The 27,755-nt window shown below is 43.6% G+C and overlaps 1 protein-coding gene and 1 long non-coding RNA gene across 2 annotated transcripts; both read left to right on the forward strand.

Moving 5' to 3' along the window:
- The first annotated feature begins 516 nt into the window (after window positions 1-516).
- On the forward strand, window positions 517-22,337 carry METTL11B (methyltransferase like 11B). The gene is made up of 4 exons (XM_039730318.1): window positions 517-765; window positions 9,680-9,855; window positions 16,136-16,385; window positions 19,120-22,337. The coding sequence occupies exons 1-4, from the start codon at window positions 522-524 to the stop codon at window positions 19,392-19,394; spliced, it is 945 nt and encodes a 314-aa protein (XP_039586252.1). The 5' UTR covers window positions 517-521; the 3' UTR covers window positions 19,395-22,337.
- Window positions 22,338-25,374: 3,037 nt separating this feature from the next.
- Window positions 25,375-27,182, forward strand: LOC120512238. The gene is made up of 3 exons (XR_005629971.1): window positions 25,375-25,504; window positions 25,576-25,783; window positions 26,446-27,182. It is a non-coding gene; the product is annotated as an uncharacterized LOC120512238 (long non-coding RNA).
- The last annotated feature ends 573 nt before the right edge of the window (window positions 27,183-27,755 follow it).

Below are 27,755 nucleotides of genomic sequence, written 5' to 3' on the forward strand. Positions count from 1 at the left end.
TTCTTCACTGTGTTTCTGCAGTGCAGCAAACTGATACTGCAGACACCTGGAACAAATACTTGAAAAGGGGAAATCTTTGCTTGCTGGAATCACAGCTTATTAGGACTCACAGTTTGTGTAGAGGTACATCCATGCTCTGTCTTCTGGCCTTCCTCTTGAGTGCCCTGCACTGAAGAACCCATGGTGAGGGAGAGACACAGAAACAAAATCACCCTGCAAGACGTAAGAGGGAGATTCTGGATAATATCTGAGTTCTTTTGGAGTGAAAGCTGAATAGATTAAGAAAAGTACAATTGAATTAAAGCCACTCCTTTTTGGAGCGGATATACTTTAACCCTGGCTAAGCACTGATGGATTTTTTTTTTTTTTTCACTTTCCAGCACCTGCTTGTTTCAGAGGGCAGCACTCCAGGGATAACTGTGGGCCAGTGCCAAGAGCCAGCATTTCTCACTCCCCTCCCATCTGCCTCCGCCCCTGCCACACACCCCGATATAGAATGACAGCACATTGCCACAATTTAAATGACTCTGCCTCTGCCCCCGTGGAAGGACAGGTCCTCCCGAGAGCACCAGCCACAGCAGCTGTCCATTCTCCCAGAAAAAATCTTCACCATGGCCTACAAAGCAGCACATTTGGCCTTTAAGTCGCGCTGGCACAAGACGGATGAAGAGCTCTGTCGGCACAGCATGTCCTTTGTCTTGCACAAGGCCATCCAGAACGACTTCTTCAAGTGCTACCTTTACCTGCTGGAAAAGCTCCCCCTGGGTGAGTAACCAAGGGCAGGGGTGTCCGTGTGTGCTCTGGGAAGATGGATTGTGTCCGATGGTGGAGATGGTTACCGGCAGTGAGGAGGAGAAGTTTTGAGAAGCCCAACTCAAGAGACTGCAGTGCTCACTAAAGAGTTTGGAACTGTGTCTCCCAACTCCCTCTAATCCAGTAGTCTGCTGTTTCACCTAAATATTCCACAGATTTTTAGAGGAGGCTGAGGGAAAGACTTGCAAGAGTGAACAAGAAGTTTGGTTTCTAGCTGACCATTCCTGTTTTTGCCATCATTTGAGTACAACATGCTTTGACCTGTTTGGAGCTTGGAAGGACAAATGCAAAACTAGCAGAGCTGGCAGGTGGTTCTTTCTTGTGCCTGATACCTGTTTTGTTGTCATTCTGGGTGTCCTTAGCTCTGGTGTTTGTATTGATTTGGACAAGTGCTTGAAAGATGGTGATTTAAAAATTTTTTCAAAAGTCTTTGTTATGCAGATCTCTGCAGCAGATTGTCTAACCTGCTGTTTGCTCTCTGGGAGGAAAATGCTTCCAAAGATTTGTTTATAGACAAATTTCAGTGACAGCCTCTGATACAGAATTCCAAGGGGTTTGGTGGGTTTTTTGGTTTTGCTTTTTTTTAAGATGTAGAAAATGAATGTTCATTTCTTATGCAAATTTGGCCCTGAATAAGAAACAAGATTTCCCTGTGAGAATAGAACTAAAAAGTAGATCTAACTTGACTCTGTATTATGTTAGCATCTTCTGTTTTAAGCAGAATTGTTCAGGCTACACTCAATGTCAGACCTGTAGGAATTGTAAGATGGGATGGATAAGCCTGTGCAATCTGTTTAAGGGAATTCTTGGGGGTTCCTTTCTAATTGCGTGATCCATTTAGGCAAAAGGTATATCTTACATATTTGTGTGAACTGTACAGATGCCAGTGATAACTCTGCTCAAGAGGGTAGAATTCATTAATCCTGCAAAAAGAAAAAAACATTTCCATGTTATCTTAGTATTTTAATGTGCCATTTATTATTATTATTATTATTATTATTATTATTATTATTATATCTTTTTTATAATATATATTTATTATCTTAGTATTTTAATGCAGCAATATCTGCAGCTATTTAAAATAAAACATGGAAGATAAATACTCCTATCCCTTGTGGTGGGTAGCTGTGAACAATGGAAAGGAAGGAAAGATGGAAAGGAAGGGAAATCAATTACACATTGATGGAATCTCATCAAGTAGATGAAAATGTTATTCTTTCATTTGTTTTGAAAATAAACACAACTTATTAGAAACTAGGCAGGATTTTCTACAGTGTTAAATGTTAGTGTAAGCACCACTGCATCATTTTAAGGTTAGGAGGTACCATTATGAGCATCTAACGTGGAATTGAGTGTAAAACTTCTGGCATCGTGCTTGTAACTTGTCTGGGTCACAGAACACAGAATTTATTTATGAACACAGAAATACCTTGGTTTAAGTGTTTCAAATGGCTGAGAACCCATCAGGCACCACTCAGCTGTTTCCAGGCCTAATTGCTTCACTCATAAAACTATACTTATTCATGTCTGAATTTTATTGAATTTCCATTCCTGGCCAGCAGGCTTTGTAAAATATTCCTATCAGACCTAACCTCTGTCAGGCTTTTCATTACCTGGCTCATTAAAACTTATCTAATGATCTTACTAGCCTATTGCCAGCCTATCCAAGTTACTTTGGCTCCATGGAGGATGCACTGTGAGCCCAGCCTTCAGGTGAATATGCAGCATGTATCTGAGTCCCTGGTTATTGCCCTGAAGTAAAAGTGGCCATGTGGATAGGTGTGTGGAAATCCAGAATATTTCTCTGTCTGCTCTGGGGTGCCCTGACCCCCAGGGCAGCACTGACTCTGACCCTCATCCATGGAGAAAATTTCCTAGACTTCAAGATAGACCAGAACCCACAAAAGTGTGCAATAGATTATAGAGAGTAGTGTAGCTGTATCACTTGCTGAGAAATTTAGGGTTTGGGATTTTTAGTATGTTGTGGATGGAAGCAAGATGGAAGGCACAGGGTGCTGTCCTGGGTTTCTTCTTCATGCTTCTTATTTCTTCTTCTTCATGGGTTTGGGTGATGTTTTGTAATTGGGCAGAAGAGTTCTCATTGGGGCTCTTTGGGATCAGTTATTGGGTTAAAAGGGAAAATAATCTAGGTGTCAGATCTTAATTGGATAGTTTAGCCTTAAAAGACCTTGCAACAAGAGATTGTTGGCCATTTTGTGCCTTCTAATGAAAAGCTGCCAAACTCACAGTAGTGAGACTGTTTTACTGATAATAAATAATGAACACCTGAGTCTGAACATGAACTACTGTCTCAAGGGCCTTCAATCCAGACCCAGAGAAACCCACAATTGGTGGAGTGGTTCATGTGCTGTGAGTACACATCCAGGGAAATTCACATCCTGCTGTGATGGCAGGGTCTGGATAGGGGGACACTCAGGCAGGTAAAAAATGTTCAAATTATTGGCTCAGAGAGTTGTGGTCAAATCTTGAACTCAGTGGAATCCTACGAGGGTCTGTCCTGTTTAGAACCATGGAATGTTTTGGGCTGGAAGGGACCTTAAAGTTCGTGTGGTTTCAACCCCCATGCCACCTTCATCAGTAGCCTGGAGGAGGTGAAGGACTGATGTCACATTCACATTCTCTAAAAAAATCCCTTTGCCCAGGATTTTTCTGAATTTTCATTATTATTTTTTTAGCATTCTATAAGTATTCTTTCTGTATTCTTTAGCAGTATAGTATAGTATAGTATTCTTTATTATAATATAGTATCATAAAATAATAAGTTAACCTTCTGAAAACGCGGAGTCAGATTCATCATTCCTTCCTTCCAACACTGAGGCACCCCGCAAATACAATAGACTGTTTTATCCTCACACCCAGAGATTGCAGCCAACTGCCAGGACCTGCCCATAAGCTCTAAGTCAGGACTGCCATCCAGAGGCACCTAAACAGTCTGGAGGAAAGACACAGTAGCAACCTAGTGCTATTCAAACCCACTGAAATTCCAACCCAAAAGCCAAGTCGTGTGCCTGGATAGGAAAAACCCTGGGCAGCAACACCATGGACTGGCCAGGAAATTCCTCCTGGTGGGGTTTTGGTAGGCAGCAGCAGAATGTCCTGGAACCAAAAGCAGCCAATAGAATCCCAGGGTGAATTAACAGAAGCGTGGCTAGTTGAGTGAAGGAATTTTGCTACCTCTTCTGTAGCAAAAGAGCCTTGAGCTGCTGGTGCAGGAAATGACATGGAACGAGTTGGAGACCCTCATTGTGGTGAGGGAACTGGAGCACGTGCCCTGAGAAGACAGACAAAGGGAATGGGGCATGTTCAGCCAGAAGAGGGACCAAATATCATCTTGCTAGTACCTCCAGGAAGGTCATGAATAAGATGGAGCTCAGATCTGCACAGCATGAAGACAAGGGCTGGTGGCCATGGATCAAAAATAGTCCAGACTTGCTATAAGGAAAAAGAATCTTTTTATGTAAGGAGAGTCAGACATTGGAACAGGTTGCTCAGGGAAGTTTTACAATTCTCCATCACTGGAGGCTTTCTAAACCTAGCTGTCTAAACCCTGCTGAACCTCATCTGGCATCATGTCTGTCCCTGCTCTGAGCAGCAGTTTGGATGAATGTATGAATGGATGAAAGCAGAATGTCTGAACATCCCTGCAAAATGACAGTTTTTAGCTCAGTTCAGAGTGGACCTGAGCAGAAATGGGCTGAGCTTCTCAGGCTTCAAGACTGGATATCTCTGTGTAAACAGTGCAAAGAACAAGAGCAACACTGACCTAGCAGGGAAGTTAAGCATGTGCTTAACCCGATTTATGAGTAATAACACTGAAACCAAGCCTCACACTGAATCCTGTGGTGCTGCCCAGGGTCAGCAAGGTCCAAAGCTTCCTCCAAACTCTGCTAACTCCATTCTCCCCCCACTCCATTGCTGGGTTCAGTGGTGGAGCTCTTCTGGGCATGTTTACTTTGGAGCTGAGCTATCTGGTATCACAGCCTGTTAAGAGAAACATGTCACTTTTACAGACCAGGCTAACATTTATAAATAAAAGACATGAGTAACTTCAGGCCCTGATCCAACAATGTACTTAAATGTGTGTGAGAGCCCTTAAGCCCAGTGGACTTTATTGGAGCTGCTCAGATGCTGGAAATTATGCACGTGTTTACACGGGCTGTGGGACTCACTGCCAGGGGGCTGAGATCTCCAGTGGAAAACTGAGAAGATCCACCCCTGGAGACAAATATTCCCGTGTGTGAGGCACGCGGCTAAAAGTAAAATCTGCTTTGGGGGTGGCATGATGTTCATCCTCTATAAACCAGAATTTACATGGTCCTCAGACCACAGCAGAGAGGTAGATTCTACCATGCACACAGATAACTTTTTTTCAGCTGATGAACAAAGCAGATGTTGCATTTAAAAGGGAGCACTCAGCCAAACTGGAATTAGTTCAGTATCTTGCAGAAAGCAATTGGAGCCACAAAATAATGTTCACAAATAAAAACTTCAAAAAAAATTACTTGCAACATTTACTTCTGCCAGGGAAATTTAGTTGAGGAAACCCTGAAGTCAAGAACTGTAAGTCAGAGAACTGCAGGTTGGGATTGCTCCAGGTCTTACGTGTTAAGTGGTCCATTTCTTTAGAGATTTAGACCAAATGCACTGGAAAACAACATTTTTAACTGATCCATAAGAAAATATGAGAGGTAATATTTTGAACTTTGCAGGGTAGAAGGCTCGGGTGGATAGTGTCTGTCTAGTCCACATTGGCTGGCATTCAGCTGTAGATCACCACCCTGCATCCAGACTGTGTTTGCAGTGACAGAAAATTATTGATGTCTCATGACTGGAGTGACCTTTAGGGAGCCACTTCGTGCCCTCAGCCTGCCTGAGCAAGTTTGCTTCAACCATCTTCACTTGGGGACTTGCCAACAGATTCAGCTGAGGGACAAGTGTGCCATGAAAAAGTTTCTTCTTTACTGGAAACACATTTCTGACTTTAAATCTTACAAGTTACCTGCCTCAGCACTGAGAACCTCATATGTTAGCCAGCTGCCTGCCCTGTGATGCCTGAGGAAGTTGCAGCCTGCCTCGTTCTATCCTGCTCATGCCCTACTTTATGGAATTTGTTGAAGGCAGGCTGTGTACCCATAACAGGCCTCACAAGTATTTAATTTCCTGATGCATGAGCAGTCCCACACGGGTCATGGAAAGGGAGATGCCTCTGGCTAGACAGGTCCTGTGATGAGGGGGAGGCACGGCTGCAACACTGACAGCCACCAGGGACATGTGGGGCTTCTCTTTTGGGGTAGATTCCTGCAAGCTGGCAAACCTCCTCCTCCCTGGGCTGCTGCTGCTGCTGGAGCCTGCATGCCAGGCACAGATCAAAGCTGAGGTTGATTGGCCGTGTCTGGAAAGCTGGGTTGTGCATTGGGAGAGTTGGCAGTGCTGCAAATTCCTGAGAGGGAGGAGCAGCACTGAAGGAGCAAGAGGTGGAAATCACCTCTGTGGGTCTCACACTGTACACGAGAGGCTGTGGGTCCACGGGAGAAAATTTTGGGTTCAGTGCCCCTCTTTGCACTATCCCATGTCCTTGCATGCCCCAGGATGGGAGACATGCATAAAAAACATCTTTGCACAGTTTAGTGCATGGAGAAGCCCCTGTGGATGCTCACCCAGAGCTGGTTTCAGATGCCAGCACGTAGGGCAGGGCCCTGGGGCCCCAGATGGCCCAGGAGGAGCTGCAGTCAGCTGGTGTGTGCATGCAAGTCCTGGCAGGAATTCTGCAAGCCTGATATTGGTTCTGAGTGAGAAATGTGAGAGCAGACACTCCAGATCTGACATCCTGCACACCATACCGTCCACATGTGTTGCTGCAGGTCAGGCTCATGTTTTGAGTAGAAGGACTCTGAATATCTGTTGTTCATGCTGTCCTGGTGTGCAGACAGCCTGTAAATATCCTTCTTTCCAATCTAGCAAAATGGGATAAATCACTGTCCCTTGACAGGTCCATGGAACAAGCCCTGGAGTCATCACTGGGTTCTTATATGGAAGATCTCACAGAACCAACACACAAGGATCCAGTTCTGTTCAGCAGACAGGCTGACCTCTGAAACAGAGCAAAAGCAGACACAGAGAAGACAAGATGGTGCTACCTGTGGATAAGGATAGAGACTCTTTACTGGGAATACCCCAGCCACTGATGGAGTCTTTTTCCCAGGCTCTGGGAGCCACCCTGGCCAAGTTGTTCTGGGGATTGGCTGCTGCCCCCTTCATATTAATTTCTTCAACTAAATGGTTTCTTCTGAATATGTGAATATAATCAGTGGAGTGTGTAAAACTCCCAGGTTTGACCCTTGCTGGGCTCAGTGCTTCTTGTGGTATAAATTTCTCAGGCATAACATAAATGTGTAATGGATTAAAGCTTTAATAGTATCCGTTCAGCAGTTGACTTAAGCAGGTGATGACAAGAGGGGCTGGTAATGCTGCTTTTGTTGGATGAGGGATATGCTGGGCATGCTGCTTATATGTAACCCAATAGCACTATTCTGTTCCGAGTGGTCCTTGGTGGTAATTATTCCCTATCCTACTTCCTTTGTCCCCCCCTCATTTGCCTCCAAAATGTCACTCTCCTGCTGAGGATGGGCAGGCACACACTTATCATTCCCCGCTGAGCTTGCTTGCCCTCAATTAAATACATTCCAGGCTTATATTCAGGGCCTCTGGCCTTACTCTCCTCCTCTGTGTGGAGGGCATCATTCCTGCTCCCTGGCCTGCACAAACCCATCCAGCCCCTTCCCAGCAGCAGCTGGCACTGCTCCCATGGAAGTTTGAGGATGCAGGGACAAAGGACTGCTGCCTGGTCCTTCTGTGCAGCTGGCAGGGAGCTCTCCCTCCCTCTCTTGCCATGAGCTCAGAAGGTGTTTGCTGCTGGAGCATTTCCAGGTCCCTGGGAGCACTGGGAAGCTGTGCAAGGTGGTGCTTGCAAAGGCTTCTTCCCAGTGCCACTCTGTCCCTCCTCGTTGCTTGGCTTCCACTGTCAGGCTTGGAGTTGTGGTTTTGGTGGAGGGTCTGTCACACACACAGGAGAATGCCTGGGCAGTTGTGTGCACACACCAGACAGTCAGAGGTGAGGATGTGCAAGCAAAACTTATAGCCTGCCTCAATCCAAACTTTTGAGCTTTGAATCCATACTTCTGAGATGCTGATGCACATTGAGTACAGAAAAACCCAGGCTGTGGAGGATAGACCTCCGTTTTTAAAGAATAAAGCAAAATAGCCTTTATCCAGCAAAACTCACAGGTTTTAATTAAACAGCTTCAAAATACTGATTGCTGTATGTTACCAGCAATGTAGCAAAGCCAAGGAAAGAAATATCCAAGCCTCTGGCACACAGGAACCTTTCAGTATGTCACGCACTGATTACCTTGCTCCTTGACCTGTGCCAGGTGAAAATTTGTCTCTTCTAAATTGTGTCCCCCTGTGTACTCATTTAGGCCTGAGACTACCATCTGCTCCTTGGTTCAGCTTACTTGCACTGCCACAGACCATACAGTATCACTAAAAATAAACCAGAGCAAGTGCCTCATTCATCCCCTCTCTTCCTGGGGCACTCTCCGTGCAGCTGTCAATAGCTGGAAAGCATATCTGGAAATCTGCACAGCACTTAGGTCAGTGAGAGCAGAAGTGATGACCCTGCACTGTAGTAAATGCTGCCCACAGCTTTTCCAGGAAAAATCAGACCACTTGATGTCCTTGGCATGTGCTCACTGCAAACCTGAAGTGGTTTTTCAGTGACACAAAAACACAGTGTGATGATTGAAATGACTTCTGAACCTGGAAAGCACTGAATTTTCATGAGGAGGGCTGGATCCCTGCAAGGTCTTGTAGGATTCAATCTAACACCTTTCCTTCCACTGTTGCTTTAGGAATGGATTTGGTGTTTTGAGGGCTCAATTTAAGTTTACAGGGAAATGTATTTATAGAAAATTCTCAAACCCTTACAGAAGGCTCACACAGTGTGCATCTGTATGCAAACCTTGAGATAAGAAATGCTGACTTAGAAATGCCATGGAACAGGACAGACATTGCTGAGAGAGAAATGGAACTAGAAACAAGTTTCAAAGGATGGCTTTGCAAATGAGACTAGATACTTTGGAGAAATAGAACTGTGAAAGATGCATTATAGTAAGACCCACAAGGGATCATTTTAGATGACTGGCTTTAAGGCATTTACAGCATGGTGTGGCAAAAGCTGATAGGCCAAGAAACATTTCTAGTAAATTGCAATTAGGAAATAGTTGAATTTTGATTGTGATGGTATGAATTATAACATCTGTATTGTCTCACCCTTCACATGAGACTGAAAATGGAATAAAAGTTTTTAAAACATCTCACTTGCCTCATCTCTGGGTCAGAAAAGGGCTTAATCAGACATTCATCATTGTGCTCTGGAGTGTTGTTGTGGTGCTCGACAAAGAAGGTTGCAGGACATGTTTTATGGTGCAAAAAGAAAGGATCCAACCTGGTTTATTTTATTAAACCCTTTTATAAGGTTGTTTAAGAATATCCTCTGTTCTCACAAAGAGCTGTGGTGCTCGATAAAGAAGGTTGCAGGGCGTGTTTTATGGTGCAAAAAGAAAGGATCCAACCTGGTTTATTTTATTAAACCCTTTTATAAGGTTGTTTAAGAATATCCTCTGTTCTCACAAAGAGCTGTCAGCTCCCTCATGGCTGCTGCAGGCTCGAGTCAGGATTCACTTTGTTGGCCTTTGGCTGCTGCTCCACCACCACGCGCAGCAATTAGCCAAGGCAGAAATATCTGTCACAACTAACAATAAAATGGCGATTTATCTGCTTGCAGTGAAACTTTATGCTCTGACAAGCCAAGTCATCAACGGGGAGATGCAGTTCTACGCCAGGGCCAAACACTTCTACCGGGAGGTGCCGGCCACGGAGGAGGGAATGATGGGAGACTACATCGAGCTCTCCAACACCGACGTCGAATCCTCACGGGAATTCCTCAGGAAGTTTGTTGGGGTGAGTCATTTAATCTCATCTTATGCAAGGAGCAGTGGTGTATTGTATTTAGGTTGCCCCCAGATGGAGGAAGGAATGATGAAGCTGACTCCATGTTCTCAGAAGGTTAATTTATTAATTTATGATACTATATTATATTAAAGAATGCTATACTGAGCTATACTAAAGAATACAGAAAGGATACTTACAGAAGGCTAAAAAGATAATAATGAAAACTCGTGACTCTCTCCAGAGTCCTGACACAGCTTGGCCCTGATTGGATTTCCTTCACAGCAGAATCCAATGAAACAATCACCTGTGGGTAAACAATCCCCAAACACATTCCACATGAGCACAACACAGGAGAAGCAAAAGGGATAAGAATTGTTTTCCTTTTCTCTGAGGCTTCTCAGCTTCCCAGGAGAAAAATCCTGGGTGAAAGGATTTTTCAGAAAATATCAATGTGACAGTGGTGATGTGTCAAAAATGACATGCATGGTATCCAGGCACCCCTGATTTAAATGTGCCACGTTTGATTTGCAGTCATGGGTCAGCACTGTTGCTGGGTCTAGTCATGTGTTCTACCAGCTCATTTTGCCTGGTCCTACATCATTATTTACCTGTTTTACATCCGTTTCTAATGCTCCCAAGCTGCAACGAGGAATTCTTTTACCTGGGTTTGATTAATTCTGAATGCAGGACTGGGACCTTTCATGATAAAATCCCTGCTGGCTTCACTGGCAGATTTGTCTGTGCAAATTCTTGCAGTCCAGTTGGGAAACTAGCTGAGACTAAATGCCCAGTTTCTGGTTTGCCTATTTATAGATATTTCTCAGAATGCTGCAACAAAACCCACCTTCTCCTACACATTGTAAGTATATAGAAGAGGCTACACATTAGGCAAAATATTTTTCCTTCAACATTCCAGTGTCACTGAACACCTTTTCAGGCCAATTGCCAAAGGTCTGTAAAGTCTTGAAAGGTCTGCTTTGGCCTGAATTGCAAGGAGATGCCAAGTGGAATGTTAAGAGCAGTATCACTTTGGTCCTTAGGTTTCTGAAAACCCTGTTGAGTCCTAAAACTGTCTTTAGAAATCTGAAAAGCTTTAGAAATGTGGCCTGATTTTTTTTGACCAGCCTTCCCTTTTCCCAGGGAAGGAGCCCACTAAATCAGCTCAACAACAGTATTAGATGTTAGAGAATCCACAAACAAATTTGTGAAGTTCTCCTGCTGACAAAATTACTAGTTCTATATAATACTGCCATAGATCTTTAATTTTCTGCTCAAATGTACAAATTTGGGATATCCAGATGACCTTTTTTTAGCCTTAACGACCCACTGTGGGAAGCAAGCTCAATAGGTTAATTAGATGTTGTACATGGAATAAAAAGGGCACAGTTTAAATGGACTGGGATGGAAAATGAGTGTGGCTTGATAACAGATAGAAATTATGCAGAGCTGGGAAGGGGAAGTGATGGCAAAGTTTGCTGTACCTGATAAAGGGAGACTTTTGGGGCTCTGAGGCAGAAAAACACGAGTGAATAGCTGCATTTTTCTGCATCAACAATCATCTGTATTAATGCTGAGGCAAAAAAAGCTTCTCAGAGCCTCCCTGTGTCACACTGTCAATGAACACAAAATGAGAAAATACAAAGGAGGTTCAGTGAGGAGCTGAAGCTGATGGTAACATTTCTGCATGACGTTTCTGAAAATGGCATTTTCAGAAGGAAAATGAAACACAGTCAAGCACATTCCTTAAAATTTATTGAAGTCTTGTTTTAAGGACATTTGTGGCATTCAAGTGGTGCAGAAGTGTGTGCTCAGGGGAAGATTTCACCCTTCCTGGACATCACACAGATGCAGTTTCCTGCAGCAGGTTTGTGTCACACTGTTACGCTTTCTCCTCTCCAAGACCCGAAAAGGAAAGAAGTACAGTCTGTGACAGAGTTTCACATGCCAAAGGGGAATCATACCCAATGCATCAGCTGTGATGACAGATACAAAATACTCCAGAGCAAAATTCCCACTCCTATAATTAGCCAGGGATAGAAAGGATACTCTGAATGGCCAAGATCAAACAAGAAAAAAATAAAAAAGGAACAGAAAGGAGTCTGCACCTTTTGCTTATTCTGATTTAGTTTGTTAAAGCCTGCTGTCTGTTGAGATGTAGCCAATTGATTATATTCCTTATGGTTTATTTTTCTTTCTTACTACTGAAATTTGAATCCTGCTCAACCAGATACAGATGTTTAGTGGCTTTCCATAGCAGTGACTTGATAATAAAGCTAATGAACTGTCTTACCAAGTTAAATTTTTTTTTTTTAACCCATAAGGTGATCAAGATAGAAAAAAAAATATCTGCTTCATCCTAAAGTACTTTCTCTTTTTTTAAGATAAGTTTAACAAAATTGGAAAATAGGAAAATTTGTTTCAGATGAACGGAACAATTTTTTATTGTTTCACCCTCTGAAAAGATTTCCCCTTTGTTTTCAAGAGCTCAAGTCAGTTACAAAATAAAAAATGCTCTTTAGAAATGAAAGTTGACAAGTTTGGGTTCTTTTTTCCTTGAAAGTTATGAAGAAAAAAAAAAGTACTTTGACATTTTCAACATTCTTTCCCATGTTTTTTTGGCTAAAAACTATTCTCTAGATTTGAAATACCAGTTTCACAGAGAGTTTTATTCATTAAAAACTGTACATTCTGGCAAAACCGGTGCTCCCTAAACCAACACTTGCCCGGTTCCACTCAAATTACCCCTCCTGGGTCAGTTTGGCTGGCGTGGAAATGCCACACAGTGACATTTCCCTTCCATGACTGATGTTGCATACCTTCAGGTATGGCATTTCTTAGCATGATCCTCAGCACCACTGTAAACTGAGCTACAGGTTTCTTTGGAGAAAAGAATTCATCTTGCCTGGGCACATGGAAGGAATTACAGGGAGGGACTGAGGGCTTCACTTACATTTGAGCTTCGCGGGCGAGTCGAGCGGGGTTGAAAGTGCCACTGTACTGGAGTTAAGAGGTTTTATGTGTGTGTGGGCAGAACTCAAACCAAGAGCAACACGGCTTGAGCCAGCAGGGCTCTGCAGACAAGCTCCAGGCTGTCTCAGGTACAGGGTTATCAGCACAGCTACAGCCCTGCTTATTTATGTGCTAAAGCCTCCCCGTCCACACAGCCACCGTGCTTCCCCGCGCCTGGTCCGGAGGCAGCGAGTGAAAAAGAAAACAAGGAAAACAAAGGAAGCATTAATTCGGCCTCGGTTGTGAGCTGTAGGTGTGTAAAATATTACAGATGGAGATTTTATGGACTTTATGGCTCCCTCTCTGCCCTCAGCGCTTTCTGCCTTTCTTGCCCCCAGCTCACCTGAGTGATTGGTTACTTGCTGAGTGAAAACGTCTTGAAAAGTGATTTTTCTCCAGTTTGATCAGGGTGATAGAAGAGATGTTGTTGAAAACATGCTTTTTTTTGTTTATTTAGAAGGAAAACCACAGGGATTTTTTTTATCTGTTTCTTGAACTCTGATTCCTTTTTCTGTCACACATAGCTTCACTGCCTTTCTGCTCTTCCAAGACCTGAAGTAGCACCGGGAACATATCCCACAGCTCTTTTATTCCAAATGAAATTTATGAGTGCCCAATTTAGCTTTAGAGAACAGTTTTGGGGTGTATATGTGTCCTAAAGGACAGTGATTCTGAGTAATGGGAACTAAGTAGTCAGAGGAGCAGTCAGTCTCAAATTTTGAAGCCTGTTCTGGCTTACAGTTTTCACTTATACCATTTTTTAAAATAAGGAGTCTGATTTTCAACTCAATTAGACTTTTGGGAAAATGTTTGCCTTCCAAAGAAAATGTTAATACTCTGTCAAAGCCCCTAAGCACTTCCAAACTGAAAATATATTAGCTGAACATGGAATTATGTCAACATTTTCATTATAAACGGAGCCGTGGAGTTTCACAGGGCTTCTCAACTGACTGCTGGAAGCTCTCTCTCCTTTTCAGCAAAGTGTGGGATCGAACTTCATCTCCCATGACCATTTCCTTTCCTTCTTCTCGATGGCACACGGAGATGTGTCACCAGAGGTCCTTGCTGCAATGTGTCATGGGAGATGAATTCCCTGTTTTGTGTGATGAATTCCCTGTTTTGAGCCCCTCCTGTGGCTGTAGATTCTGTGAAACACAAATGTTGAAGGAATTACCTGGCTTTTTGTCACACTCTGTTGGTGGTTTTGGTAAATCATCCCAGTTTTCTCAGCAGCTTTCTCAAAGATTTTTAGTTAATCCCATCAGTGTAGACCTGTATTTACCTGCCAGCCAACAAATCCACCTTGTAAAGATCCAAGACATAGTTCCTTCTCCTTTCCAGAACTCTTTGTTACCTCTTAGTCTGGTAAAAGCCACGTGCAGAAGCTTCCAAGACCTGAAGCAGCACCAGGAACCGTAAGCCAGAACAGGCTTCAAAATTTGAGACTGACTGCTCCTCTGACTACTTAGTTCCCATTACTCAGAATCACTGTCCTGTAGGACACATATACACCCCAAAACTGTTCTCTAAAGCTAAATTGGGCACTCATAAATTTCATTTGGAATAAAAGAGCTGTGGGATATGTTCCCGGTGCAGCCTGTGGATGAGGAATGGCTCCCATTTTCTGGCTGACTACAAACAGGTAATCTCCAGAGCCCAGTGGGGTTGAAGGTCTGTGGACTTGTGCACACACCAGGAGATTAATCTTCCTGGGCATACAAATTGGGAGCAGCAGCCCTTGAGGCTGGTGAGAGCCCTTGAGGGCCGTGTGCTCTTTCTACATTTACTCCATGTAATCAGATGCTGGCCTGGGCTATTCATAGTCATGTCATTGACAGTGCTGTCCTTTGACCTTAATAATCCACTGAATTACCCACTGAGGCCAGGCCAAAAAAGTGTGAGTTACATGATTTATGCTGGGTTCATTACAAAGGGGGGGTCTCCCAATGAGCAGGAAGAGCAAGACTCTTCAGGGCTTGTTGCCTTTGAGTGCAGTGAAGTTGCAGCAGGGACTTTGGCCCATGGCTTTCACTTCAACACCCAGTTCCAGAGGACAGGGAAAAGGTGTTTACATTTGCTTTTAATATGTTTGCTTAACAGATAACTTTGGCCAGGGAAGCTCCTATCCCACAGTCAGTGCATGTGTAGGCTCAGAAATTCTGTTTTACAGAACAGCAGCAGGCTGTTAAGAGCTGTTTTATAGCTAGAATGGAAGCTTTAGGGGTGAAATACAGCTTTTATTACAAAGCCTCTTTTACAGTGCTTCATTATTTTCTCATAGTCACAGCCTTTGTGCCACATTTTTTCATGTCTGATCTCTGTCCAAAGATGACATTTATGAAGAAAAAAGGAACAGTTAAGCAAAACCTAGTCAATCATCCTTCTTGTCTCTATGCCTAAAAGAGAATTTCTGTATACGCTCCAGCCCAAACTCCTTGAGTTGTCACAAGTTACCTACCACTCCAAGATCTTCGTTCAAACACAATTTGTTTTGAGGACTGCACTTTGATCCCAGGGATTTTGTGTATCTGTAGAAATGCCCGTGGGCACCTCAGGAGTTCTGTGCTGCAGAAATTACTGCTTGCATGCAGTATTTGGTGTATGCTTCCATTTTTATTGGCCTTTGCAGGGCACAGAATGAGGCTTACCTAGCCATGTAGTTCCCTGTGAGGTGTGAACATTTGAATTTGCGAGGACTTTACAAAGAGTAGTGGATCTTCTGTGAAAGCCAGGAGCTTGTGAGACTCTGTCTCTCCTTACACCAAGCAAAAACTTCCTGTACAGCACTAAATGCAGTGAGAAGTCCCAGCAGCAGCAGCCCCAGGAGTGTGACAGTCCAGCTCAGCTCAGACAGAGGTACCCAAATCTGTGCTGATTCTTACCAATCTCCAAACAGCCCTGCAAAGATGAGGAGAGAAGACACCAGGCTGGCTGGACACATAGTGGGTAACAGGGTGTCTTGGTTTGAAAAGACAGGTGGCTGCTAAGGAAGGCAGGAGCCTCTCTTGAAATGGAAAATGCAATCCCCATTCCTCTAAATTATTATAATTTTGAAATTAATATTAATGGCCCGTGGACAGCAGAAATCTCCTGGAGGGAGGATTGGTTGTGGGAGAGATAAAGAAAACTGCCCCATGAGCAGCAGAGAACTGCCCCAGCTCTGACAGATGGCAAATAGAACACACACCCCAGCTAAATCTTTCAACCTAAGACACAGGGTTGCTGTGATTTTTTTCAGGTGGTATTTTTCAAATTTCAAATTATTTTCTTGTATCCCCAGGGGGTGGGGAAAGCTGGCACCAGCCGTGCCCTGGACTGTGGCTCTGGGATAGGTCGGATCAGCAAGCACGTCCTGCTGCCGGTTTTCAAGAGTGTGGAGCTGGTGGATATGATGGAGAATTTCCTGGCTGAGGTCCCAAACTACCTGCAGGGCAAGGAGGACAGAGTGGAGATGTATTACTGCAAAAGCCTCCAGGAATTCACACCGGCCCCTCGAAGATACGACGTCATCTGGATTCAGTGGGTGTCAGGTTAGTTCTGTGTGATCTTTTAGCTTCACATCTCACAGAACAGGCAGCCTCTGCTCCAAGGAGGTTCTCAGATCTTTGGGGCTGCTTCCTAAAACGCCACAAGAGACTTCTGAGAGTTCCCCACATGCACAGTGGGTACAAATCTAGTTGGTTTTTACAGGTCACATATTGGAGAAATGTGCCACATCCTGGAGAGCAACCTGCATGCAAAGGTGCAGCTGAGGGTGAGGCCCCACACAGGGATTTTCTGGGGCAGGAATGCTCTTTCTTAGGTGCAGAGAGATACACAGGGCTGACCACACTTGTGAACAGTGGCTTCTGAAGCTGCTGATTACCCAGGCTTGGAGGTATTTCAGGAAACAATCAGGAAAAAATCCATTGTGGAATCACCAATGCCTGTAAATCAGATCAGGTCTTATTACATGCACTGATGTTTATCAGACATAGGTTCCCTTAGTTATGTCCCACAGTAGCTCCTCCTATAAGAAACATCTGCTTCATCTCCTGCAGCCACCCCAGTGAATGCCCTGCAGCATTTAGAGCAATCACATAATGAGGGCTATGTACCTTACAAAAAAAATTTCTGTGCAGTGAAAATTAGGTTTTCTCATAATCTGTGAACCAAAGTGTCCAGGGTGCAGTTTCACAGGAGAGAAGGAATTATTCAAGAGGAAGTCTGAACAAATTGCCTTAGAGAGGCATAATTTTTCTTTGCATTTTTGCTTTTCTTTATTAATGAGTCATTGCAGTAAATGTAGCTCCTGCCTCACCTTTTGAGCAAATCCAAGTCAAATTGAGGAGGAATGAACCTATCTAAGGCTGTGCTGGTCATATATGTGGCTCCTAACTAAGGGAGCATATCACATTCTTAGCATAGACACAGAGCTGAATTTTCTTTCTCCATCAATGGAGTAACCTTAATAATTAATCAAACTGCTACCCCTATCTTGAATTTGGCTCAAATATACCAACAAATTAATTTGATAGAGCAAGGGCAGGACTGTCTTCTAGAAAGCAACACCTCAAAGATCTCATTTTTTTAGGAAAGTACATTAAAAGCCAAGTAAAAAGAAAAATAAGTTCCAAAATAGGTGTTCAGAAGCTTCAATAAATCTTGCCAATGAGATCTTGATTTGTCTTATGCATGCATAAGCATGTGAACCCTAGCAGTCATTTTGTAAAATAAGTAAAAGTGCAAGCTTACATTCCGTCTAGAAATTGCCATTTTCCTTCAACTTGAAAGGTATTCCACTTTAGGTTTTGGGGCTTTTTTCTTTTTATTTTTTTTTCTTTTGTTAGGAGTGGTTAGAGAAACTTGACATGCTATGTCAAAATGTGGTTTTGAAATGACAACTTCCATTTATAAAAGTTTAAATCTTCCATCAAGAAAACTAAATAGTTTTACTAGAAAATACAGGTGATTATTTTTACCAAGTTATTCAGTTTCTGATCACCCGTCCTTGTTTATTCATGTTAGATGTTTCACATGTGAGAGTTCTCATTTTGCTCTTCTCTGAGCTCTGCACCACTGTTCTCCACAGAACTCCTGATCTTTGACAAGGAAGGATAAGAAACAGAATCTCAACAACATATTGGAAAAAAGGACTATTTTATAATATATACATATCTGCAAAAATCCCACGGGGTATGGAGTAACATGAGGAGTTTAATTTGAGTTCTGGAATTGGCATTGCATTCTTTGCTGGATCTTTGACCCAGAACTCCTTTGATGGAGGATACAGTGCAACACAAAGTTACAGAGATTTTTAGCAGTAAAAACAGAGAGGACTGGGATTATCTAGTCTGACCTACTCTATATCCCAAGCTGCTCTATTAATTGCTTTACCCCCGTGCTAAGACAGTATTTTGTGTTCAATTAAAATGTATCTTGAAAGATTCAACCACACTTGGTTTGAGGACTTCAAGAGGTGGTAAACCCCACTTCTGTTGGTAGTTTCCAGTGGGTAATTGCTTACACTGTTAAACAGTTGTCACTTATTCCCTATAAGAATTTGTTTGGCTCCAGCCTCCTGCCACTGATTCTTATTAGAACTTAAACCACCAGATTAAAGAACCCTTCAGCACCCACTATTTTCTCCACTCTCCTCAGTGGCTTGGGTCCACATCTGCTGCTGCTACCACTATGGATCCCAAATATTGACTGGAGTTTGTATTTGATCTCATTTATTTGCCCAAGATTTCCTAGTTAAATCTGACAGGACCAGAATAACAATTTTCTGCAATAAACAAGCCACAGGGACTCGGACCAAGGCACTCTTCTGACATGTCTGAATGGTTAATAGCAATCTATTTTCCGTCTGTCTTGGTTTGAAAAGACAGGTGTCCGCTAAGGAAGGCAGGAGCCTCCCCTGAAATGGAAAATGTAAATCCCCTCCCTCTGAATTACTATAATTTTGAAATTAACGGGCTCTCAGGCAAAGATATGGGAGCAGGAATAACAGTCCTTTCTTAGGGAAGAAAATTTTAAAAATAATAATAAAATAAACAATGCAGTAATACAAAACAACACTGTCAGAGTCAGAGCAGGAGCTGTCCCCCTGTGGGTCAGGGTTAATGGCCCGTGGACAGCAGAGATGTCCTGGAGGGAGGATTGGTTGTGGGAGAGATAAAGAAAACTGCCCCATGAACAGCAGAGAACTGCCCCAGCTCTGACAGATGGCAATAGAACACACACCCCCATTTCCAACCTAAACCACCATCCTTTCACCCGCAGGATATCTGACAGACAAAGATCTCCTGGAGTTCCTCATCCGCTGCCAGGGTGGCCTGAAGGATAACGGCGTCATCATCCTGAAGGACAATGTGGCCAGGGAGGGCTGCACCCTGGACTGCCTGGACAGCAGCGTGATCCGAGACCTGAACATCCTGCACAGCCTCATCGAGATGAGCGGCCTCACCATCCTGCGCGAGGAGAGGCAGCAGGGCTTCCCCGAGCAGTGTGTCCCTGTCTGGATGCTGGCCATGCAGAAGGGCCCTGGCCACTCCTGACTGCCCCGTGGCACTGCAGGGACTGGGCCATGCATGAACCAGGGGACTGGGAAGGAGAAAAGCACCTCCTACCCATGCACTGCTCCAGGGCAGCAGCTTCTAAAGGGTCAGGAGAGAGCCACAAAGCTCCTCCCAGGAACAGTCTGCTCCTAAATCCTACCTGCTCCGTCATTCTTTCCATTTTTAAAAGCTTTCCTAACCTCCTTGTCAGGTCTCTCTTCCGTTGAGGAGTCAACACTGTACAAAACTCATCCAATAGAAAATAATTAGGTCTGAAGTTTCTGTAGTAGTTAATAATTTTGGAGTGTTCTCAAGTCCTCAAGTGTTAACAAGCCTGGTTTTTACTATGGCACTTAAGTCTTCTTGGAAATTAAGAAGGATCTGTCAGATCACTGAAGCAGGAAATTCAAGTAACTTCTGGAAAACTTCACCCAAATTTTGGTTGTCCTCTCTACCTGTACTTTAGAATATTTAAACCAAGAATATCGTGAAAGTTTTATCTTTTTGTTAGCATCAGCTATGCAGTTTTGGGGTTTTTTGGGGGGGGATTTTTTGGTGGGTTTTTTTTTTTGGTTGTTGTTATTTTTGTTTTGGGGTTTTGTTGTTGTTGTTGTTGTTGGGGATTATTTTGGTGTTTTGGGGATTTTTGGTGTTTTTTTTTTTGTTTTGTTTTGTTTTTAATTTCTGTCAATTTGGACAATAAAACAACCTGGTTAATTTTCCATTTTTAGGAGCTACTTCCTCTTCCTGATGTTCCTGTAGAACAATAGTGGCACATATTTCACAAGGGATTTCACACTCCAGAGGAAAACTTGGCTGACAAATATCTGCATGTTTGCATTGAAATTTTGTGAAAAGCTGGCCCCACATATTACATTCTGGAATTTTAAATTTATTTTTTTTTTCAGAATGTTCACAGTGGAAACCACTTGAAAGCCTGTCTTTATTATTCATACCACTGTACATTTCTTTCTTTCCCACATTCAGAACAAGCCTGGCACCATATGCAGAGCTAATGGGATTTCACGGAACGTTAATAGTAAGGCTGTAAGAAGAACTAATAGAGTATTGTATTAATTAACAACTGTGCTAAACTGCAGAGAGTGTTAGTGTAGCCCAAAAGCTATGATTTATATTCAAAGAGCAGCTGTGTAAGCCTGGATTTGAAAATACTGCCATGCAGCCCATCTCCTTAAGGCTCACAGAAATTGTACATTAAGCTTTTTGTCCTCTTCCTAGAGGCACAGAAAGTGCTGTGGGAGGAGAGAGATTCAATTTTGAAAACAAATACAGAATGTGGAATTTTTCTTCTTTCTAAAGATGCAAGGGAGGAATTTTGAAATTTGTTATGAGAGAAGGCTACACAACCACAGTTTCCCAAGCTGACTAAAATTTTTTAGCCAGACAAAATTAAATGCTTCTTTCGAATTGAACTTTTAACATAATTTGCAGTTAAAATGTTACTAAGCCTTGTTCAAATTTTAGAAATTAATGATAACATTAGAAACGTTCTGACTCTGTCAGAATTTTTATCACATCTTTCTGCCCTGAAATGCAATCCTGGCAAAGCTTTTCAGACTTTGTAAAGAGTTGCACCATGACAAATCTCTCTGTGCTAGGGGAAAGGAGCTCTATAAAACATCCCTCACATGACAGCAGGCACAATTGGCTGTGTCAAATATTGTCAGCTGTGTTGGATTAACTAAAAAAGAAGCCTGAAGATAACAAGATAAGGGAGCCTCTCAGCTGGATTTTAGTACACATTGCTGTCCTTTGATAACAAATCTCCAATTTTGATTTTAATTGCATAACTCATCTTCTCTGGCAATATGTTTGCACATGTTGAGAATTACCAGTTTATAGCAGAAGGCTTTCTGCCATCAACTCTTATCCAGTAACTCTCCTGTTAATGTCCCATGGCTAATTGTAGCATTAAGGAAAACCACACTGGTGATTTGGAGAATATTCTGGTGATTCCTATAGCCTAGAAAACTATGGTTCCCACAGCACAGATGCTTCTGGAATGTTTTGGCTAATTCTCCCATTCTGATCAGCTGGTATTGGACGGAAACTGAGTAAGTAACATTTTTATCAAGAAAGAGGCGTCAGTCCTATAGCAAACAGAAGGGAATATTTACATATTTTCCTTTAAATGGATTACAAATTAGTTTGCCCTTCACCATTTTTTTCTTCCAGCCAGAGACATCTGCCATGGTGCAGAACATTTGGGGGCTGCTGGAGATCCTTGTGCAGTGGTGTCTGTGCCAGGCAGGTCTGAGAGGTGGTGAGAGAATGGCATTGTGGAAACGCGGGAATAAAGAATTTTATACAAACCTAAACAGCTGCCAAATCTTACAGGGCACAATATATCAGCTGAGTTGGTGCAGTTCAGTCAGGAGAGACGTGGTTCCAAGGTGGATTTAGGATACAAAATGGTTCAGGATGAAAAATGGAATATAAATGGCTGGTGTGGGTACCATGAAATACATTTTTCAGTGTAAAAATGTTCTTCCTGTGTTTTGTGTATCTTTTCTATTAGAATTTCCAGAATGCATATACATAAATATATAATGAAAATTGGTTCCCTAACTATGTGAGAAGAGAGAAAAGTAAAATCTTAATTTAGTAGAAAAACCCCTATTTCATGGTTTCCACATTCCTGGAAATTAATGTTTCATGGTTATGTTGCTTCCACTGTAAAATAGTAAAGCTTTTCTGGTGACATAATGAATCTCAAGAGTAAAGAAACAAAGTCCTTCAGGAGCTGAAATGCATGAGAAGGCTGCAGACTGAAAAATATTTTGGTTTCCTCCCTTTCTGAGGCATGTTTTAATTCCACAACTCCCAGTCATCTGGTACAGGCCACCCTTAAATGTCCCTTAATTTGGGTAAGGGCCATTCTTGGCTTAGAAATTCAGGGCTGTCTGCAATTTACCCATAGTAAATAATAATAATAATTATTATTATTATTATTATTATTATTATTATTATTATTAATCACAAATTTCAAACAGATTTTGCTTAGACATCATCTGTGTATCAGTTCTTCTTTAGTGTTCAAGGACTGCATATTCAACTCAATGGCTCTGCCTGAACTTCCATGTTATTTAAACCAATCAATTAAAGAAGTCTTTAGCTCCCTGGGGGTTTGAATCCCATTTGTTTTGTGCTCATCTGAAACTTGTTCCCGATCTTGATGTTACCAGAGATTTAATCCAAGATCTGGACCCTGTCTGAGACAAGGCTCACAGATCACTGAGGGTCCTTCAAGCTCAAGTCCTCATTAGCACTGACAGGTGATCAGGGAAATTCCCAACTTGTCCTTCCAGCAGATTTTTTCTCCCAGGCTACCACACCGAGTAAGGGCTTATCCCCAGCACAGTAAATCCCATTTCTGCCAAGCCACCTCCCAAGTTCTGGTGTCACTTGGTGTCCCCATATCAGGTCCAGCTTCTCTTCTGTGGGTCTGAAGGCCAAATGTTACCTTTGTTGTATGAATGTGAGCCTCAAGCCCTGGCTGTAGCCTCCAAACACCACAAAATGTAGAAAAACAATTGTTGCAGCATTCTGAGCAGCAATCCCAGCCATGCAGCTCCAGCAACCATCACAGCTCAAGCTGTTCATGCTCCAAAGGCAATTCAGACATTGCAAATGTCCTTTCCTTCCTAACTGGAAGAGAGAGCCATCATTTTGGAACATGCAGCTGAATGGATGTGCTGAAATGCTGTGTTTCAGAAGGACTGAAATGATATCAGGTACTTTTAGCTTGACTTTCTTGTTTTGATGTTTATATAAGCTAGTTTGAGCTGACATGTTATGTGAGGTGACAGTGTAATACATTATATGGTATTGAAATAGTTGAAGTGAACATCAGCTTCTACAGAACACACTAATAAAATCAGCACATTCCCTGTCCCTAAACTTAGTGAAACAAGTCAGCAGTTTCCAGAGGAAGCTGGTTTCAAGGGGTACAGCCCTGTCAAGAGGCATTTCCCCAAGCTCTCCTTGTCCAGGCTCTCCCATCCGCTCAGGCAGCTCTGGGAAGCAGCCCCTGGAGGCTCTGTGACAGGCAAGAAGAGGCAGCTGACACCTCCAGAGCACTCTGAGCAGCTCAGAGCAGAGCTGGGCTGAAATCAGAGCCTGCCCTCTCTGCAGGGGCTGTGCAGTGATGCTGCATCCTTGTCTCAACCAGCTCAGCACCCTCATTGTGGTGTCAAGCAGGAGTGCAGCATGTTCTGAGGAGCTGCCAAAAACAAGGCAGGGGCTTGGATAACCAAACAGCTCTGAAAATCAGTCATGGAACCAGCACACTGCATTCAAGGGACACCTCAGCACTGCCTGATGCCAGCTGGAAAAAGCTTTGCCAGTTAGTCCACCAAGAGCCCTGAGGATCTCTGTGCCATTCCCTTGGTTTTTTCCAGGCTCCCCAGGGTGTTTACAATGGCATATCAGAGAGTGGGCCTGTCCAGAGGAACTTCACTCTCATGTCTGATTAAAACCAGTTGTGCTGCATCCCATCTTTCTCTTCCTTTGATGCTTCTTCCAACTTGCCAAAGAAAATCCTGCCTCCACTTGCCAAGAAAGATTTGTTTTCTGTGGACATCACCACATCTCACTGAAATAAAACAGATAATCTTTGATTTTGAGAGGAGGTAATTCTGTTTGTCTGAGAGCAATAACAACACTCTGCATTTCCAACATGCAGGTTAATTCCTGTCTTTTCCAAATGATGGCAAGGAGGCACCCCCAGACCACTGTACCAAACAAAGCTCATGCTCTCATCACAGAAATAACAAAATTTGCATGACACCATATGCCCCTAGGCCATGAAGAATGGGGTTTATTGTGTTTGGGATAAGGAAACTGAGGCACAGAAGGGTGATCTGGGCAGCATTACAGCTTTACCTAAGCAGCAGCTGTGAGTGAGTAGCACCTCTACAAACCAGGCCACCAGAGGAACTCCAGAATGTTTGCAGGCAGACATAAACTGATTCTGGCTGTGCTTGGAACAGATTGAGACAGCCCAGTTGTGGTTAGCCTGCTTAACCCAACCTGGAATGTTCTCCAAAAAGGGGGCTCAGGCTGAACATTATGCTCAGGAATATCAGGAATATCAACAGCTTCTGTTCCTTCCAAAGCCTTGAAACAGCAACCCAGTGTATGCCTGCAGCAAAAATAAAACCACAAAACTGGTGAAAAGTCTCTCTTCCCTGTATCTCTCTCCAAAGAAATGTTGCATTTGCAGGCATTTCAGCCTGTTGTGATATCTTCAGGCTCCTGGGACTGAGGTTTTTAGAGGCATCTCCATTCAACTGTGCCTCTTCACAGGGACTTCAACTGATTTGTAGGTGCATTGTGCCTGACTGCTCCTCTCTCCCTCATCAAGGCAAAAATCCCAGATCTAGGTTCAAAATCCTTGTTTGGGTTATTCCCCTGTGTGCGCACACCCATGGTAGCAGTTTCACCCATGCACTCTCCTCTGTTAGAATAAATGCAGTTTGAAGTGGCCAAGGTCACCAGGTCCTGGCTGTAAGTGTGGCTTGCCAGCTTTTCACGAGGCATCTGCTGCAGTGGAACAGGGCCTGCTGAGTGATCTGCATCCCCAGGCACCCAAACCATTCCCTGTTTGCCAAGGGAACTGCTCCTGGATCAGCACTGCACGTCATCTGCTCAACCTGGCCCCATCCCAGGACCCCATGGCAAATCCCCTGGGTGACATCTGACATGTCTGGCTTGTAAAACCCACTCAGATCCGTCCCAGCCTCTTTGAATTAGTGCTGCTTGTGTCTTAAGCCTCCCAGTCATGTGAGGATTCTGTAATGTGGGACACAGCATCAGCTGAACTGTCCCGAGCACCTTATGGCTGCACGTGCCCACAGGGCACACCAGCTGCTGCTTCTCACCTGATTTGGACATCTAAGAGAAACTCATCTGGGGTTAAGGCAATGTCAACACCTCCCACAATTGTCACTGGGGAGAGCTCAGCTCCTCCCAGAAAGCTGCTTCCCTCCTGTGATGCTTATCCCAAGGTTATCCCACACACACAACTGCAGAAGGAGCCATGGGGAGTGTCCTAGGTCCAGACAAGTAATTCTTGGTGCCTAAGAGAGGTGGGTGAATTTCAGCTCCAGTGTATGGAAATTCATGGGTCCCGCATTCAAGTCTGCTCTTTCTCCCACAGATGCAAACTTGGATCTGCAGCCCCAGCTGTAAAATCTTACAACTCTGAAAGCCTCTCCAGAGGGCTGAAGTAAAGGTTGTTGGAAATTACTCCATCTTGGACCTTCTGGCATTTCCCTTTCAGTGGGTATGGGCACAGAAACTCCTGAAAACTCAGTGGAGTGCAAGTCACACTGATATTTGGCTGGTACCTCCCTCAGACAGACATGGTGAGTTTCCTGAGGGGTGCTTTTTGCACTCTGGATTGATCAGTTTACCAATGAACCAGGGCTGACCTTCTGTTGGGACTTATTAAATAACACTCTAGTTTTATTTATGGATCAGTATGTGAGTGCACTGCTAAATAAACAAGTGACTTCTCCTAAAATTGGGGTACCATTGGCAAACTCTTAAAAATCCGACCTGTAAAATAAACAGGCTCCAGGAGTTACCTCTTGCTCCTGCCACTGCAGGAACTTCAAGGCAACAAGAAGTCAATAAACCCCCATCAACAAAATCCCCCCTGGGATCCAGGCAGCTGAGACTCTGAAGCAGCACTCTTCAAGAGAAGCCAAGTGATCCAGTAAAACATTAGAGCTCCCAGAGGAGGCATATTTGCCCTGATTTGAGGCAGCCCTGACTGCCCATCAAGGGCAGGGAGGCTCCTGTTGGATGGGGTCTGTCTCTGCCTCCTGACGTGCTCCCTGCCTGGGTTTCACCCCGAGTGTCTGCATGCCAGGGCACAGGGACCCTGAGCAGTGGGAGCTTCCTCACCCTGCACCATTTCACTGCCAGCTAGGGCTCAGCCCCTCTCATTTCTGCTCTGTTCTCCTCAGGCTGGTGTCTGATAACACCTTCTGTTTGTAACACGGAGCAATTCTGGTTTCCACAGGCAGAGCAAACCTGGCCTTGGCCCTGAAGCACTGAGACCAGGAGATCATTGCTCATTTTCTGGGCTTCATCCTGCCTCCCCCAACAGACTGCAATCTCTGCAGCAAGGAGAGAAACACCACCTCCCAAAGGATGGCATGGAGCACCAAGGAGAGCCAAATCAGTTCTACAACAGCCAGGACAGGTGCCTGTACCAGACAGAAAGGATTTAGGAACACGTGCACTCCTTTCCACCACTGCCTTCTCAGGCAGACAGATCCCTTTGCAGAAAGGCCTTTAGCATTTCAGCATTAGAGCAGGTTAGAATAATTAGGATCCTTTCCACCCCACTGTCAGGTAGGGAAGGACTAATTAGCTTAATTTCATGTTTGGGAAGCCCAGAAAGCAGAGTACATCCTTCTTGTGTTAATTCAGCTCTTTAGTCCAATGGTTACTTACAGCTGCCTAATGTGGGATTCACATTCTGAGAACCTGAGAGAAGCAGAGAAGAGAATGATCAGAACAATTCTTATCTCATTTGCTGCTCCTGTTGTTTTGTGAACACGTGGAATGTGTTGGAAGGTTATTTACCTGAAGGAATTTGGTAACTGGATTCTGGTGTGAGTGTTTTGGTTTTTTGACCAGTCTCTGCAAGCTGTGTCCTAACAGTTGGTCAGGAGACAGTCAGGAGATTTTGTTGAGTGCTTGTGCAGTTTCAGTTTAGATGTAGTGTAATATAGTATAGTATAATATAGTATAATAAAGTAATTAATTAGCCGAGTTAAAGGGAGTCAGATGCATCATTCTTCCCACATGTTGGGAGTGCCTGACAAAACTACAGCCTAACAGTCAGGGGAGCAAGGCCAGCTCCTCTGCAAGGCTTTTCAGTGCTCTTGGACAAATCTGACACTGGGAATATCCTGCCTTTCCCTGCTGATGAGTGGTTTGGTCTTCAGCTGGGATCAAATGCAAGATGGATTGAATCTCATCTTGAGGGAAGAGGGGCCTTTGAGATGTGTATGAGTTAGGGCAGGGAACAAACCCAGCTCTCCTTAGTCACAGCCATGTGCTCATGCCACTGAGCCATTTTCTCTCTTATTTGTGTAAACCAAGGGGATTTGGGGTTCCAATATGGTAAACAAGGATTTAACTACTTCCTCCCTCCTCCCAAATAACTTTCCCTGAAATTAACAGGGCAAACAGAGCCCCTGCTCTCAAAAAACATTTTTTGTTTGGTGTTGTTTTTGTAACTGATCCTCTGCTGGAAAACAAGCAGCTCTCATTTCTGCTAAAAACAACCCAAGGGAATCTCTTAATAATAACATTACAAGC

Source organism: Passer montanus, unplaced genomic scaffold (assembly GCF_014805655.1).
Source record: "Passer montanus isolate IOZ18808 unplaced genomic scaffold, ASM1480565v1 scaffold71, whole genome shotgun sequence".
Classification (NCBI taxonomy): Eukaryota; Metazoa; Chordata; class Aves; order Passeriformes; family Passeridae; genus Passer; species Passer montanus.